Source organism: Ursus maritimus, unplaced genomic scaffold (assembly GCF_017311325.1).
Source record: "Ursus maritimus isolate PB19 unplaced genomic scaffold, ASM1731132v1 scaffold_7, whole genome shotgun sequence".
In the NCBI taxonomy this organism is placed as follows: domain Eukaryota; kingdom Metazoa; phylum Chordata; class Mammalia; order Carnivora; family Ursidae; genus Ursus; species Ursus maritimus.
The window spans coordinates 25,219,219-25,232,503 of record NW_024426885.1 but is presented as its reverse complement, the minus strand read 5'-3'; the positions used below and the strand labels follow the sequence as shown (position 1 = coordinate 25,232,503).

The following is a 13,285-nucleotide window of genomic DNA, read 5'->3' as shown; positions in this document are numbered from 1 at the left end:
TTGAGATCTGCTTTTGTGCCTGTAGTTAAAATAGTAATCCATCTTATGAATGTGCCCAACTATATATATTCTCCAACTGATGGAGGACGTTTAAGCTTGTTTCCAGTTTTTCTTTTATAAGTAACGCCACAGTGAACATCTTTGAACTTGCTCCACTGTGCATCTGTGCAAGGGTTTCTGTAGGGTGGAATTACCAGGTTGTAAGCTATATGCATTTTTAACTTTACTCGTACATGAAGGGTTCTGGTTTCTATATTCACCAGTGCTTGCTATTATATGTGACAGTTTACCAGCATTGCTTGTACCATTTTATTGTTGAGTTTGGTTTTGTTTTAGAAATTACTCTAATTGGTAAGCTGGGCTGGGAGTTCTGTGATTTCTTTGGAGTGCTTTGTGGACTGATAACCACATCCCCTTGTTGCTTTTCTGAGAAGAAAAAGAAAGTGATAATGGCAAAGTAGCATAGGGGACAGAGCCCTGGATTTTTGAGTCAGAGCCCCGACTTCGACGCTGGTTCATAAAATGAGTTTATTAATATCTACCCTGCCTCATTCACACAGAAAGATTGTTGTCGCATTCATTGAGAGACTATTTGGGAAAGTTCTGCAAACTGTAAAGCAATAGCTAAAGTATTACGAAAGAAGTAAAACAGTTTTGTTTCCTAAATTTGTAAAGATTGTAGGCTACCTACTTTATAGCTTGTTCATACCCAGGTGAATGAAATGGAAGAGATTAGCTCTCGTGCAGGTATTATGAACATTCCCCTTGGAGTAGGGAAATGGGCATATGGGAGGTGTGCATGAACGAGGGGGGTACAGTCAATCCATGGCCACATGGGGGAGATGATTTCAAGCTAGAAGCCTTATCCAGGGGTTGGCATACTCTTTCCATTGCTTTTCTGCAAACAGTGAGCTGGAGAAGGATGGCCGCACTGCTCTCAACACTCACTCTGTTAGCCCCTTGGAGAAGATTAAACAGTACCAGGCTGGGCAGACTTTGATTTGCTTCTTGAAGAAGGTGAGTAGTGCACACCCTGCAGTGTGATGCCATCCTTCTTTTAGAACAAAAGGGGGGAGGCTGGAGACAAAGGCCATTAGCACCAGGCATTTGAGTCTGTTTGCTACCCTGCTGGTCTGTGGGAGACCAGAAGCCTAATTGAGGAGCTAAAATTATGGCTCACAAAACAATTAGCAAGCAACTCACAGTTGAACATGTTTATAGATTAATTATATGAAAGGGAAAGAAAAAATATAGAGCAAGATTTAAAGTAAATGTGCTGTTGGAGTCTAGATTCTTGTCTTTCATAACGTTCAGGTGCAATGCAGAGTAATACGTACCTGGGTGCCAGATTATGTGTTCTTGCCCCAAGTGGAACAGGCATTCAAGAAAGGGAAGAGATTAGTGAAAATCCTACTGGTTGGAATATATCAGAGAGGAAGGTGGATTGGGCTTGACCTTGAGGGGTAGCTCCTCTTCTTTGCTGCCAGATTGTTCTTCCATAAGCATCTGGCTGAGCATGTCACTGATGCCCTTTAGTTACCTGTTGTCTCTTGGTGGGGTTCATAAACCCCTGTGCCTTAGAGTGGTATTTAAGGCTCTTCATAATCTGACCTCATACACCATGTGAGCCTGAAAACCTCTTTTTCCCTTCTTGTCTTTATTTCTGTAGTCAGAGTACCATCTATTCTTACAACCCTTTAAGGCCCAGCACAGATATCCTTCCCCACCCCCCAGCCCCGCCCCATATTCCTGGTTCTCCTATATATTCCCGTAGCATATTGCATTTCCACTGCTCTGGTTATTTGTGTACTTGTGTGACTTACTCTTTGTAGACTGTAATTTTGAAGGTAGGGTTTGGCTTTAATTTATCACTATGATGCCACGTACATAGTGGCTGCTTGATAAATGTTTTGTTGAATTCACTTTGAAAACTGGGGCTGTGTATTTAGGGCAGGACACTGTAAACAGTGAAGGAACAAAATCTAAATTGATTTAGAAATCATGTTGAGCCCTGGAGATGATTAACCATCATCGGGCAGAGCTGAGCTTGGAGGAGTCTGCAGACGTCAGTGGGATTGTTCCTGCTCCTTGAGGACACCTCTGAGGTCATTTTTGCCTCCTGATCAGCTGAGGCACCAGGAGGGATGCATGGTCGGCTAGCCTAGCAAAGGCTCTAGGCTCGACTCTGAGTGAGCTCTGTGAGAAGTGGAGATCGGGCAGGGGCAGTGCGTGTAGGGGGTGGATTCCTATCCCTTGGAACAATGTAGGATCAAGGCCCCTTCAACCCTGTGATTTTTAGGAGAGTCTTCGGTTTTAATGAGGAGAAAAGGAGATGCTTATATCCATCCCATTCCCTTTCTCCTCCCATTTTTTTCTCCAGTACAACGTGGTCAAGAAATGGCTTGAGGTGGAGATTGCTCCAGACATCCGGGGCAGGATTCCTTTGTTGCTCACGTCTCTCAGCTTCAAGGTCAGTGTGTGTGAGATCCTGGAGAGGAAACCCAGGCTCCCTAAGCTGGACTTAGCATCTGGTGTGTTTACAAGTGGGTACAAGAAACCATGTACTTATCCAGGGGTTGGTTTGGGCCATACTTGGTATAGAGACTTAAATGCTTGTTTTGGGTAAATGACCTTTCTTCAAGCGTTAAAAGAATTTTCTTGTCCTTCCAGGTTCTGAAACATCCAGATAAGAAGTTCCGGATTGGTCAGGCCCTGAAGGCTACTGTGGTTGGCCCAGATTCTTCCAAGGCCTTCTTGTGTCTCTCACTTATAGGTGAAGAAATGCTGCTTGGTCAGGGAAGGGAGGGGCGTAGAAGGGAGTGGGAAAGAGTCATCAGGTAGTGGCCAGGTTCAAGGATGCCTTAGGTATTGGAGTCCTCAGAAAGCCTAGTGTGGCTTGTGCCTTCTGGGAACACATTTTGTTTTGGGGCTTTGTTCTCTGGCCTGTGTCACTCTGCTACTGTCTGAGTCACCTTTTCTGACACAGTTGGTTTTCTCAAGTCTCTCAGAAGGGGTTGTCTACCACATGGCCCTGAGATTTCCTGACTACATGGCATGGTAACGTGGGCGTTCTTGATCATTCTAGTCCGCTCAGCCTAGACATCCCCCAGTCTGGGCAGCTTCCGACTTCCCCGCCCGTGCTTGGCCAGCGTTCCAGCTTTTTTCTTCATTTGCACTTCCCTGAATCAGGTTCATTCTCCTACTTGCCAGGTCCTCACAAGCTTGAGAAGGGGGAAGTGGCCATGGGCCGAGTGGTGAAGGTGACCCCTAAGGAGGGGCTGACTGTCTCCTTCCCCTTTGGGAAGGATTCAGTATATTTCATGTGAGTGACTCCTACTCAGAGACGCCCCTGGAAGACTTCGTCCCCCAGAAGGTTGTCAGGTAGGTCTAGTTGGTTTGGTTTTTTTTTTCCTCTTCAGCTCTGTGTGGGACTGTAGATTTCTTTTTTAAAAAAATAGGGATGTGATTTGTGATTTTTGTACCAGAAAGAAAATCGTGTGAAAGTTCTGTTGCTCCTCTCTTTGTCTACCACTTTTCACTATTATATGCCTTGGTTTCTATCTTTCAAGACTTTCACACACATGGAGGTACAATTTTTTTAATGTAATAATAGAATTTAATTTTATATATTTTGCAGCTTGCTTTTTTTTTTGAAGATTTTATCTATTTATTTATTTATTTGATGGTAGGGGAGAGAGGGAGGGAGAGAGCACAAGCAGGGGGGCAGCAGGCAGGAGAGGGAGAAGCAGGCTCCCAGATGAGCAGGGAGCCCGTTATGGGGCTCGATGCAGGACCCTGGGATCATGACCTGAGCCAAAGGCAGATGCTTAGCCGACTGAGCCACCCAGGCGCCCCTGCAGCTTGCTTTTTTCCTCATAGCAGTTTATCATGGACTTTTTCTTTTCCTGTGCTAATATATCTAAATCTACCTTGTTCTTTTACCTTATTTTTAACTTTTTTTTTGGTGTTCCCATTATTAATTTTTTTGTCATTATCTGAAACCTCTGTTGAGGGACAATAATAATGAAGTGAATATCTTTGTGCATGTATTTGGCCACGAGTGCAATGTATCCATGAAATATATTCCTAGAACTAAAATTGATGGGCCAAACGACATTACACATATTGCCAAAGTGCCCTCCAAAAAGACTGTGCCCTATATGTTCTGTCATAAATACGACTGTTTCTCACACCCCTGCCAACAGTGGTTATTCTTAATTTTTAACCTAAGCTATTAAATAGGCAAAAATTGATCTCTCATTTTAATTTGCATTTCTCTTACTGGTCATTTTCCCTCTTTATTGGCTATTTACATTTGTCCTGTGCTTTGCTTGTCTTGTTCTTTGCTTTTGCTTGCTCATTTTTCTACTGAACCATTCATCTTTTTATTTTAAGAAAATTGATCTATAGGTGATTTCTGCAAAAAGAGACCTTTTGCAGTTGGCCGGGTGCTTATTAACTATTCTGTATGCACTAAAATGAGCCTGGTTCAGAGTTTTGTTTTTGTTTTTGATTCTGTAAGATTATTTATTTTAGAGAGAAAGCACGAGTGGGGGGAGGGGCAGAGGGAGAAGGAGAGAAGCAGACTCCACGCAGAGTGCGGAGCCTGACATCACGACCTGAGCCGAAAACCAAGAGTCAGATGCTCAACCGACTGAACTACCCAGGTGCCCCCGGTTCAGAGTTTTAAAGGCAGTTTCTAAGGTGAATAAATTAGCATTGAAGAGGCAGGCTTCAGCCTGATACCGTACAGACTTCTGAGAATCCAGGTTGGCTAACAGTAGAGTGGGAAGCCTTGACGAGACGGGCAGGAAAGTTGTAATGCTCTTTCCCACCTCAGGGTGTCCCAGCCACCAGCCCCGGCCTAATAAATTCACAACCACTTATCAGAGCTAAACCACACAGAGCTAACCGGGGCCTGGGAGAAGAAAAGGAACACGTCTGAGAAATCCAAGATTATCTCTAGTTTGTCTCTTGAGGCTTAAAAATGTGGTTGTGGCTTTTAGCAAAATTTTTATTTATTTTACTTTTTAAAGATTTTATTTCACAGAGTGAGAGAGAGCACACACACGTGCACAAGCAGGGGGAGTGACAGGCAGAGGGAGAAACAGGCTCCCCACTGAGCAGGGAGCCCGATGTGAGGTTCAATCCCAGGATGCTGGGATCACGACCTGAGCTGAAGGCAGATACTTAACCAGCTGAGCCACCCAGGCATCCCAGAATATTTAAATATATTTTATTGTAGCCAAATCTGTGAGTTGTATTCAATTGTGCTATCTGTCTAATGTGGATAATAAATTAATTGCCTAAAGGTAGGTAATCCCTAAGGTCCTTCCTGCTTTAGGGGTTTGGAGGCAGGTGCCTGTCGGAAAAATCTGGACTATTGCTGAGTTCCTTTCCACTGCTAAGATGCTATACTTTGAAATTGTGAGTTTGGGTTGCTTAAGTGCTGTTTTCAATGAAAAAAGTTTGGAAACCTAACCAAAGAGTAAACCTTGCTTTCCCTCCTGGAAGCCTCCCCTGCTCAGTCCTCACTGATTTGTTTCCTATGATCTGTTGCCGTGAGCCTGCCCGAGGACCTAGGTCACCCCCTGGTCACCCCCTGGTGGTTTGTGGCTGAGATTGTACACTGCTGGGATCCGACGTCAGGCTGGTGTCCCCTCCTCTGAGTACTCATGTGGCTCTGCGTGTCTTCCTGAGGGATCCATGCTTCCTTTCATTTTCTTCTCCCAGCACCTTTCTTGGGTAAGAAGAATAGGTAGTGACAGGCTAGTAAACTGAGGCCTAGAGAGGTGACTTGCCCAGAGTCCCTCAGCACATTCTCAACAGAGTGAAGAACAGAGCCCAGGTGTCCTGTCCCCTCGCTCTTGCCTGTGGGTCAGCCTTGTGGAGAGGAAGCTCGGACCCTCTGCTGCCTCCTGGGTTGTTGAAAAGTCAACATCTTTTCTTGCTCTCGTTCCAGGTGTTACGTCCTGTCTGCTACAGGCCACGTATTGACTCTGTCTCTGCGATCGTCCAGGTGAGTGTCTGTGGTGGGGACAAGAAGGGCAGGAGGAGAGGCTGCGTGGACCTGACGCAGAACTTTGGGCTTCCCACCTTTCTTCTCCACTTGTGCACTTTCTACCCTGCCCCGTCTTTATCCAGAAAAGCTGTGGGCATTCACAGTGCTAGAAGAACCTGTCTGCTCAGACTCTTGTTGCCCACGGCAAGGTTTGGACATCTGAATGTGGTGTTCAGGGTGGCCATGCAGTGACCCCGGTGAGGGGAGATGGTCCAGCCCCCAGGCTCCTGTAGTTCGTGGCATGTGTCATGAAGTGATTGCCCTGAAGTCAGCCTATTCCGTGGTTGGAAATGGTTGTTTTTGAGGCCAAGTCCTGACGGCTTCAGGAGAGAGTAGGGCTGGGCTCTGAAGGTTGTATCCTACGGACGGGTCCAGAGTTGTATTCCTAAACATAGAGTTTGATGATCACAAATGAGTCGGGGGTGAGAGTGGGAAAGGAGGGTCGGGGTACATGTACACAAGCCTTTTATTCCTTTAGGACAAACCCGGAGACGAAGAGCAAAATAACCGATCCTGAGATTAACTCCATCCAGGACGTTCAGGAAGGGCAGCTCCTGCGGGGCTATGTGAAGTGTGTCCAGCCGCATGGTGTGCGCTTTGGGTGAGCGAGGTGGCGCTTGTGGGCCAGCTCGAGTGCCCCCCCCGCCCCCGGCAGCGGGCCTGTGCCGGTCCACAGTCTGTGGCATTCCTCAGTCGCCTTCTCTGAAGAGGATATGAAGGAAAGGGAGTCTGAGTTCCCACCAGTTTTTTTAAAATTCTGAGATGTTTTATACTTTAAAAAAAGTTTTGAATTATTTGTGTTTTGGACAAAGAGCATGGCATATCCGATTTCAGTTTTAAATACGTTTGGGTTTTCTTTGATTTCGTGTTTGATCGTGATTCATAAATGTTGTGGAATCACATAGCGGTCACAGCCAGCAGGGAGCCTTCTCTGCCACAGCTTCATCGTTTTCATCTTCTCCGGCCGCTTGTGATTCAAGCGTTGCGGTGCTCTGTGTGGGGTGGGAGACGCCTCAGTCCGATCTTCATTATGCCTCATCATTGTTTCTGGCTCTCTTTATCCTTTTGAGTGCCAGGAACTTCTGTCTGTCCTAAATCCTTGTCACAACTTGGGTCCCTGGGAAAGTGGAGGCGCTAGGCTAGGCTGGGACTCTGTTGTTGTACTTATGACCACAGGACCCTTGTCTTTCTCCTGTCAGCCTTGGCCCCTCTGTTGTGGGTTTGGCCCGATATCCGCATGTCTCCCAGTACAGTCCATCCAAGAAAGCCCTTTTTAACAGATACCTCCCGGAAGGGAAGCTTCTCACAGCCAAGGTCCTGAGGTAGGTGTCTCCCCTGCCACCTCCTGCCCCCCTGTACTCCCTGTTTTCCCTGGGGGCTCTGGGAGGAGATTCAGAGGTAAACTAGACATAACAGCTTGGGTGGTGTTGGTGCAGGGTTCAGATGAACAAAGCCCCTTTGTTTGGAGTCTTCTGCCTCAGCCCCAGCCTCAGCTCCTAAAAGCTGATGTGGAGACTTTTCCGTGCATAGGCACTTGTTGGGGACGTTGCAGCTGGCCCCTATATTTTACTATTCAGCATGGTCATTCTGAAGAATACTGAATGGATTCCGAGGCAGGTGGTGCCAGGCCCTGAAAACTGGGCTGATCAGGAAAGGAAGGCCCGGGCTGTCTGCTGCGCTTGTCCTCACTGCCTCCCTCCCGTCCTGCCTGTTGTAGGCTGAACCGCCAGAAGAACCTGGTAGAGCTGTCGTTCCTCCCCAGTGACACTGGGAAGCCGGACGTGTTTCCTGCCTCCCTAGGACTGCCACTTCTAAAGCAAGAGGAGAGGGAAATGGAGGCAGAAAAGAAAGAGCACAAAGAGGAAGAGCAGAAAGAAGAGAAGGAGAAGAAGAATCAGAAAAGGAAAGGGAAGAGGAAGCAGCAGGGGCAGGAGGAGGTGCAGCTGCCCGGCAAGGAGAAGACTGAGCCCCAGAAACCACAAGCAGAGAAGCAGGGCAAGCGGCGGCGCCGGGAGTCTGCGAGCGAACAGGTACGCCCCTCGGGGAGGATGGCCTCCCTCGCGTGAAAAGGAGCGTGCTTCAAAGCCAGCCAGCCGCCCAACTAGCCTTCTCCTGGACCGAGAGCGGTGTGAGGTTGGAGCCGGGAGGGGCAGAGGGAGGGCATTGCCCTGGGCGGCCAGTGGGTTCTCCGGGGCAGGAAGGGCGGCTTGCCATCTTTCCCCCTTGTCACCTCAGGACAGAGTGAACAAGAAGCAGAAGGAGGCTGCTCTGTCAGAGGAGGACGACAGTGGTGTTGAAGTGTATTATCGGGAAGGAGAAGAGGAGGGAGAAGAGATGAGTGTGCTGCCCAAGGTGAGGGACAGCCTTCACGGGGGGAGGAGAGGCTGCTCTGGGGCCGCAAGTCCTTGGTCTCCTGCCTGAGACTGGGCAGCCTTCGGCTCCATCCTCCTCTCTCTTTGCCTAAGGCGGGGCTGCTGGGTCCTCACTTGGTCATCAGCATCCCGAGGACAGACCCTGCTTTACCCGAGGAGTGGGCTGTATAAAATAAATTCTCATGCATGTTTATTGAGTGGAGCTGAATTAAATCACGGGATAGGCAAGTAAAGGCTTAACCTTTTTGGGCCTGCATCTCCCTCTGAAAGATGAGGACGGTACCATTCGGACTGAGGAGTGACTGGGGGGGGGCTGCCCGGACATTAGGTACTCACATCCCTACAGCCTCAGAACGCCTGTCATGTCTCTGTCCCAGCTCCGCTATTACATTATACGCATGCGGTACTTTATACGTGAACGGACATATGAGTACACATACTTACGGGATTTTTGTTTGTTTTTGCATACGTATGTTTTAAAAGCTTGTTGCCTAAATGAATTTATTTACAAGGAAAGCTTTTGTGTCACTACTATGTAGTTTCTCCAGCAGAGTGGGCCTAGCCTGGCCCTGGTGGAAAGGAAGGGTCTCTGGGCATGGTGGGGGCCCCGGCTCCTCAGGGGGGATTGGGGCTGGGGAACAGGGTGCAGCCTGAGCTGAGTGCTTTCCTCACACACCTCTGTGATCTTTCAGGAGAAGCCGACCAGGCCAGCAGAAGTGCCTCGGCTACAGCTGTCCTCCGGTTTCGTCTGGGACGTGGGGCTAGACTCTCTGACCCCGGCCTTACCACCTCGAGGAGAGAGCTCAGACAGCGAGGACGAGGACAAGCCACAGCAGTCCACGGTGTCGTATTTTGCAGGGCTTTGTCCTTTTGCAGGGACCCCTTGGTGCCAGTCTCCTTTGCTCTGTCCTGGCCTGAGTGTCCCTTCTGACAGGTGGGACAGCCTCAGGCCCGCGAGTATTGCTAGGGCTCATGGACTGCCCTGCCAGCTCTTGGCTTCCACCGCAGACCTCCGTAGTGGTCTGAGGAGCAGATTACTCACTAATTTTTGTGCCTTCCGTAGCAGAAGAAAAGCAAGAAGGAAAGGATGTTGGAGAAGCAGAAGGCAGAGAAAGAGCTGTCCCGCATTGAGGAGGCGCTGATGGATCCTGGGCGACAGCCAGAGTCGGCAGATGATTTTGACCGACTCCTGCTGAGCTCCCCCAACAGCTCCATCCTGTGGCTGCAGTACATGGCCTTCCACCTACAGGCCACGGAAATCGAGAAGGCCCGGGCTGTGGCCGAGAGGGCTCTCAAGACCATTTCCTTCAGGTCTTGGCTTTGCCTCCTGCTTTGGTTGGGGGTAGCTCTCGACAGAGGGGTGTCTCCCTGGGCTGCACGGCTTGTCAACTGTGGGTCATTTCCTCCTCAGGAGGCCGACGGCAGTTTGGGTGGCTACCACCAGTACCCGTGGGTTTTCAGGCTTTGGCTCCTAGCTGTGCCATCTGCAAAACAGATCTGCTCATTTATATTTTATAGTCCCCTTCACCGAAGTAGCTAAGGGTGACATTTACCAGAGTCCCTGTGCTTAAATAAGGTGCCAAACCTGGAACAGAAGTAGAACAGGGACAACGACTGCATGTAGCTGGGTGCAAACACTCTCGGCGGCCACTTGCCAGGCACAGGGTGGAGTGAGTTTCCTGACCGCTAAGAGGAGGGATGGCGGTCCTTTGCTTCATTCTCTTAGTTTGGAGACAGCATCAGACCGGAGATTCTGCTCCTTTCTGCCCAAACCTTGGGCTAGGTTAGGATTTCGTGGGCTTCCTTTTGCGGAATGGAGGCAGACACCAGGGGAAGCCCAGCAGTCGGGCATTCCCGCAGGTGTGAGCTGCAGTGGGGGCCAGGCCACTGTGTGGCTCGCTTGAGGGTGGGAATAGAGGATGTGGATAGAGCCTGGGAAGGAAGAGGTGATTCCAGCCAGCATCCCTGGGTGGTAGCGGGGGCTTCCTTGGGCCGAGGTGATGGAGCTCACGTGCCGACTCTCCCTCCAGAGAGGAGCAAGAGAAGCTGAACGTGTGGGTGGCCCTGCTGAATCTGGAGAACATGTACGGCTCTCAGGAGTCCCTGACCAAGGTCTTTGAGCGGGCCGTGCAGTACAATGAGCCTCTCAAGGTCTTTCTCCATCTGGCTGACATCTACACCAAGTCAGAGAAATTCCAGGTAGGAGTCTGGGCCAGGCGGCCTGCTGCCAGAGGGTCCTCAGCAGCTCGGAAACTAATTCCTGGGAAGTCCAGGAAAGAATCCCCCTCTTCTGGATCTGGTCCTGCTGCAGGCTTGCCCTAATTTGTTCATCTTCGGAGTGGGAGGAGTCCCCCTCTGCTTTAGGAATGCGGGGTGAAGATGAGGGAAGTAAAGGGACAGTGGACCCCTGGTGTGTATCTCTTGCGTACAGCCACAAGGCAGCAGCTCAGCTGAATGTCCCTTTTCTGTCTCTCTGTTCCCCCTTGTCATTCTCATGTTCTTCTACTCTTAGGACCTCCATACAGCACAGGATTAGTTTGGAGACTCCCCACGGTGTTAGGCCCCCTCGTGCGCTCTCCCCGTCTCTGGGAACCTGCCCGCTTTCCTTAGGCATCTAGAATTGCGCCTACGTAGTGACTGGAGTCTGAGGCCACGTCTAGCTTCTCATGAGCATAGCTGTCTGTCTCTGTTGTTGCCCCCTCTGTCATAGCACACTCCATAGCTTACCTTGTCTTTCCCACAGGAAGCTGGTGAACTTTACAACCGGATGCTGAAGAGATTCAGGCAGGAGAAAGCTGTCTGGATCAAATATGGCGCCTTTCTTCTGCGGAGGGGCCAGGCTGGGGCCAGTCACCGTGTGATGCAGCGAGCTCTCGAGTGTCTGCCCAATAAAGAGCGTGAGTGCTCATCCCCACCCTCCGTCCCGATTCCTGATCACATTAAGCTCTCTGATATCTGGGCGCAGGGATTGGAGGTTTTCTTAGCTGAGGGTGGTGTGGTGTTAGGAAAGCCTAGTGGAGAGCAGGGAACTCCCTCTCTGTTGATTATATGCTCAAGAACATAACATGTGTTGCATTCCAGATGCTAAACTTCAAAGACGGAGAAACAAAAAAATTAGCACTGATTTTGTTGCCCCAGCCCACTCTCCTTTCTGAGCCCAGAGAGTGAGGGGTCTGCAGTGGGAATCATAGATCAGTGCCCCTCTGTGTATTTGGCCCCGAACCCTCCTAGTGTTCACTTGTCATCACCCAGGTCTTGGAACCTATGAGTAGGGAGTCAGGAGTCAGACTGTCCGAGCAGCACGTTATGCTGTGATGAGGGGTCTGTCTGCTTTGTGCATCTGAGCTGTCCTCTCCCTGCAGATGTGGATGTGATTGCCAAGTTTGCCCAGCTGGAGTTCCAGCTGGGGGACGCGGAACGGGCCAAAGCCATTTTTGAGAACACACTGAGCACCTACCCAAAGCGCACTGATGTCTGGTCGGTTTACATCGACATGACCATTAAGCATGGCAGCCAGAAGGAAGTCCGGTGAGTGGGCAAGACAGGCCAGGGCTGAACTAACTGTGGGAGGTTGGGGATGTTGGCCAAGTGGACGAGTTTTAGCCCCACAGCATCTTCCAGCATCCCCAGTTCTCTTACTCTAGCCGGAAGAACAGCTTTGACATGACATACCAGGTCCTGTGGTATTCACTTTCAGACTTGTTTTGCTGCCTCGGGCCAGCCTCTGGTCGTGTCTGGAGTCTTGGGTGGGTGGTAGGCTGGCCCTGGCGTGGGGGTCAGGAGACTTGCGTTTCCCACAGAATTCATTGAGCTTGGCTCTTGTGGTAGAGAATGGTCACAGGCTTGCCATTGTCGCCTACATCCCCACCAGGCAGGGAGGATTAGACACGGGTGGACTAGGTCCAGAAAGAACTAGCGCCTTGCCCAAGCCCACAGGACTTTTCTCACAGATCCCTAGTTCATGTGAGTCCCCATCCCAGTAGCTTTGTCCTGACTCACTGTGTGACTTCAGGCCAGTAAGTCCTTTTAACACCTGTGGGTGTCTGTCTGCTCTGGAAAGTGAGGGTGGCAATCTCTCTCCCCATGGACCCCTTAGGAGTTTAAAATGATAATAAACGTAAAGGTAGAAGTGAGAATGCTGGAGAACAGAGGGCCTGGCTGCAGAGCCAGAGGGCAAGTAGATGAAGGCGAGTCAGCAGTTGAGTGGCCAAGGGCCAAGAGGTAAATGCTGCCTTGCTCTTCCTCACAGGGACATCTTTGAACGGGTCATTCATCTCAGCCTGGCCCCCAAGCGAATGAAGTTCTTCTTCAAGCGCTACCTGGACTATGAGAAACAACATGGCACTGAGAAGGACGTGCAGGCAGTAAAGGCGAAGGCCCTGGAATACGTGGAAGCTAAGAGCTCCCTGTTGGAGGACTAGTGGCCAGCTGGCCTCCGATGACCACTGTCAGCAGCGGGCCAGCCCAGTTGAATCTCAGGCGCCTGGGCAGCTGGAAAACTGTGTTGCCTGAGGACTCTTATTTAAGTGTTGCTTTTTCTGCAGCACCTTTATGGTAATCCTGTCAGGATGAAAAAGACTTTGAGTTTTCCTATAATTCCTTTTTGCGTGTTTTATTTTAGTACTACTTTATTTCATCCCCCCCCCTTTCTTAGAACGAGAGAGAGAAAGCACGCGTGAGGGGGGACGGGCAGAGGGAGAGAATCTCAAGCAGACTCACCACTGAGCTTGGAATCCGACACAGGGCTCGATATCACAGCCCTGAGATCATGACCTGAGCCAACATCAAGAGTCAGACGCTTAACTGAGCCACCCAGGTTCCCATTTCCTCTTTTTCTGAGGCTGCTGTAGAT

General features: G+C 49.8%; 1 protein-coding gene across 1 annotated transcript in view; it reads left to right on the top strand.

The window, feature by feature from the left end:
* The window catches only part of PDCD11 (programmed cell death 11), a 40,472-nt gene extending 27,443 nt beyond the window's left edge, over window positions 1–13,029 (top strand). Inside the window, 16 exon segments of the mRNA XM_040624443.1 lie at window positions 909–1,017; window positions 2,381–2,470; window positions 2,671–2,773; window positions 3,211–3,303; window positions 3,306–3,381; window positions 5,963–6,019; window positions 6,540–6,662; window positions 7,261–7,383; window positions 7,779–8,091; window positions 8,297–8,413; window positions 9,126–9,275; window positions 9,497–9,744; window positions 10,464–10,632; window positions 11,177–11,330; window positions 11,796–11,961; window positions 12,683–13,029. Of these exon segments, the coding sequence (XP_040480377.1) occupies window positions 909–1,017; window positions 2,381–2,470; window positions 2,671–2,773; window positions 3,211–3,303; window positions 3,306–3,381; window positions 5,963–6,019; window positions 6,540–6,662; window positions 7,261–7,383; window positions 7,779–8,091; window positions 8,297–8,413; window positions 9,126–9,275; window positions 9,497–9,744; window positions 10,464–10,632; window positions 11,177–11,330; window positions 11,796–11,961; window positions 12,683–12,854 (2,263 nt within the window). The 3' untranslated portion in view covers window positions 12,855–13,029.
* Window positions 13,030–13,285: the final 256 nt, after the last annotated feature.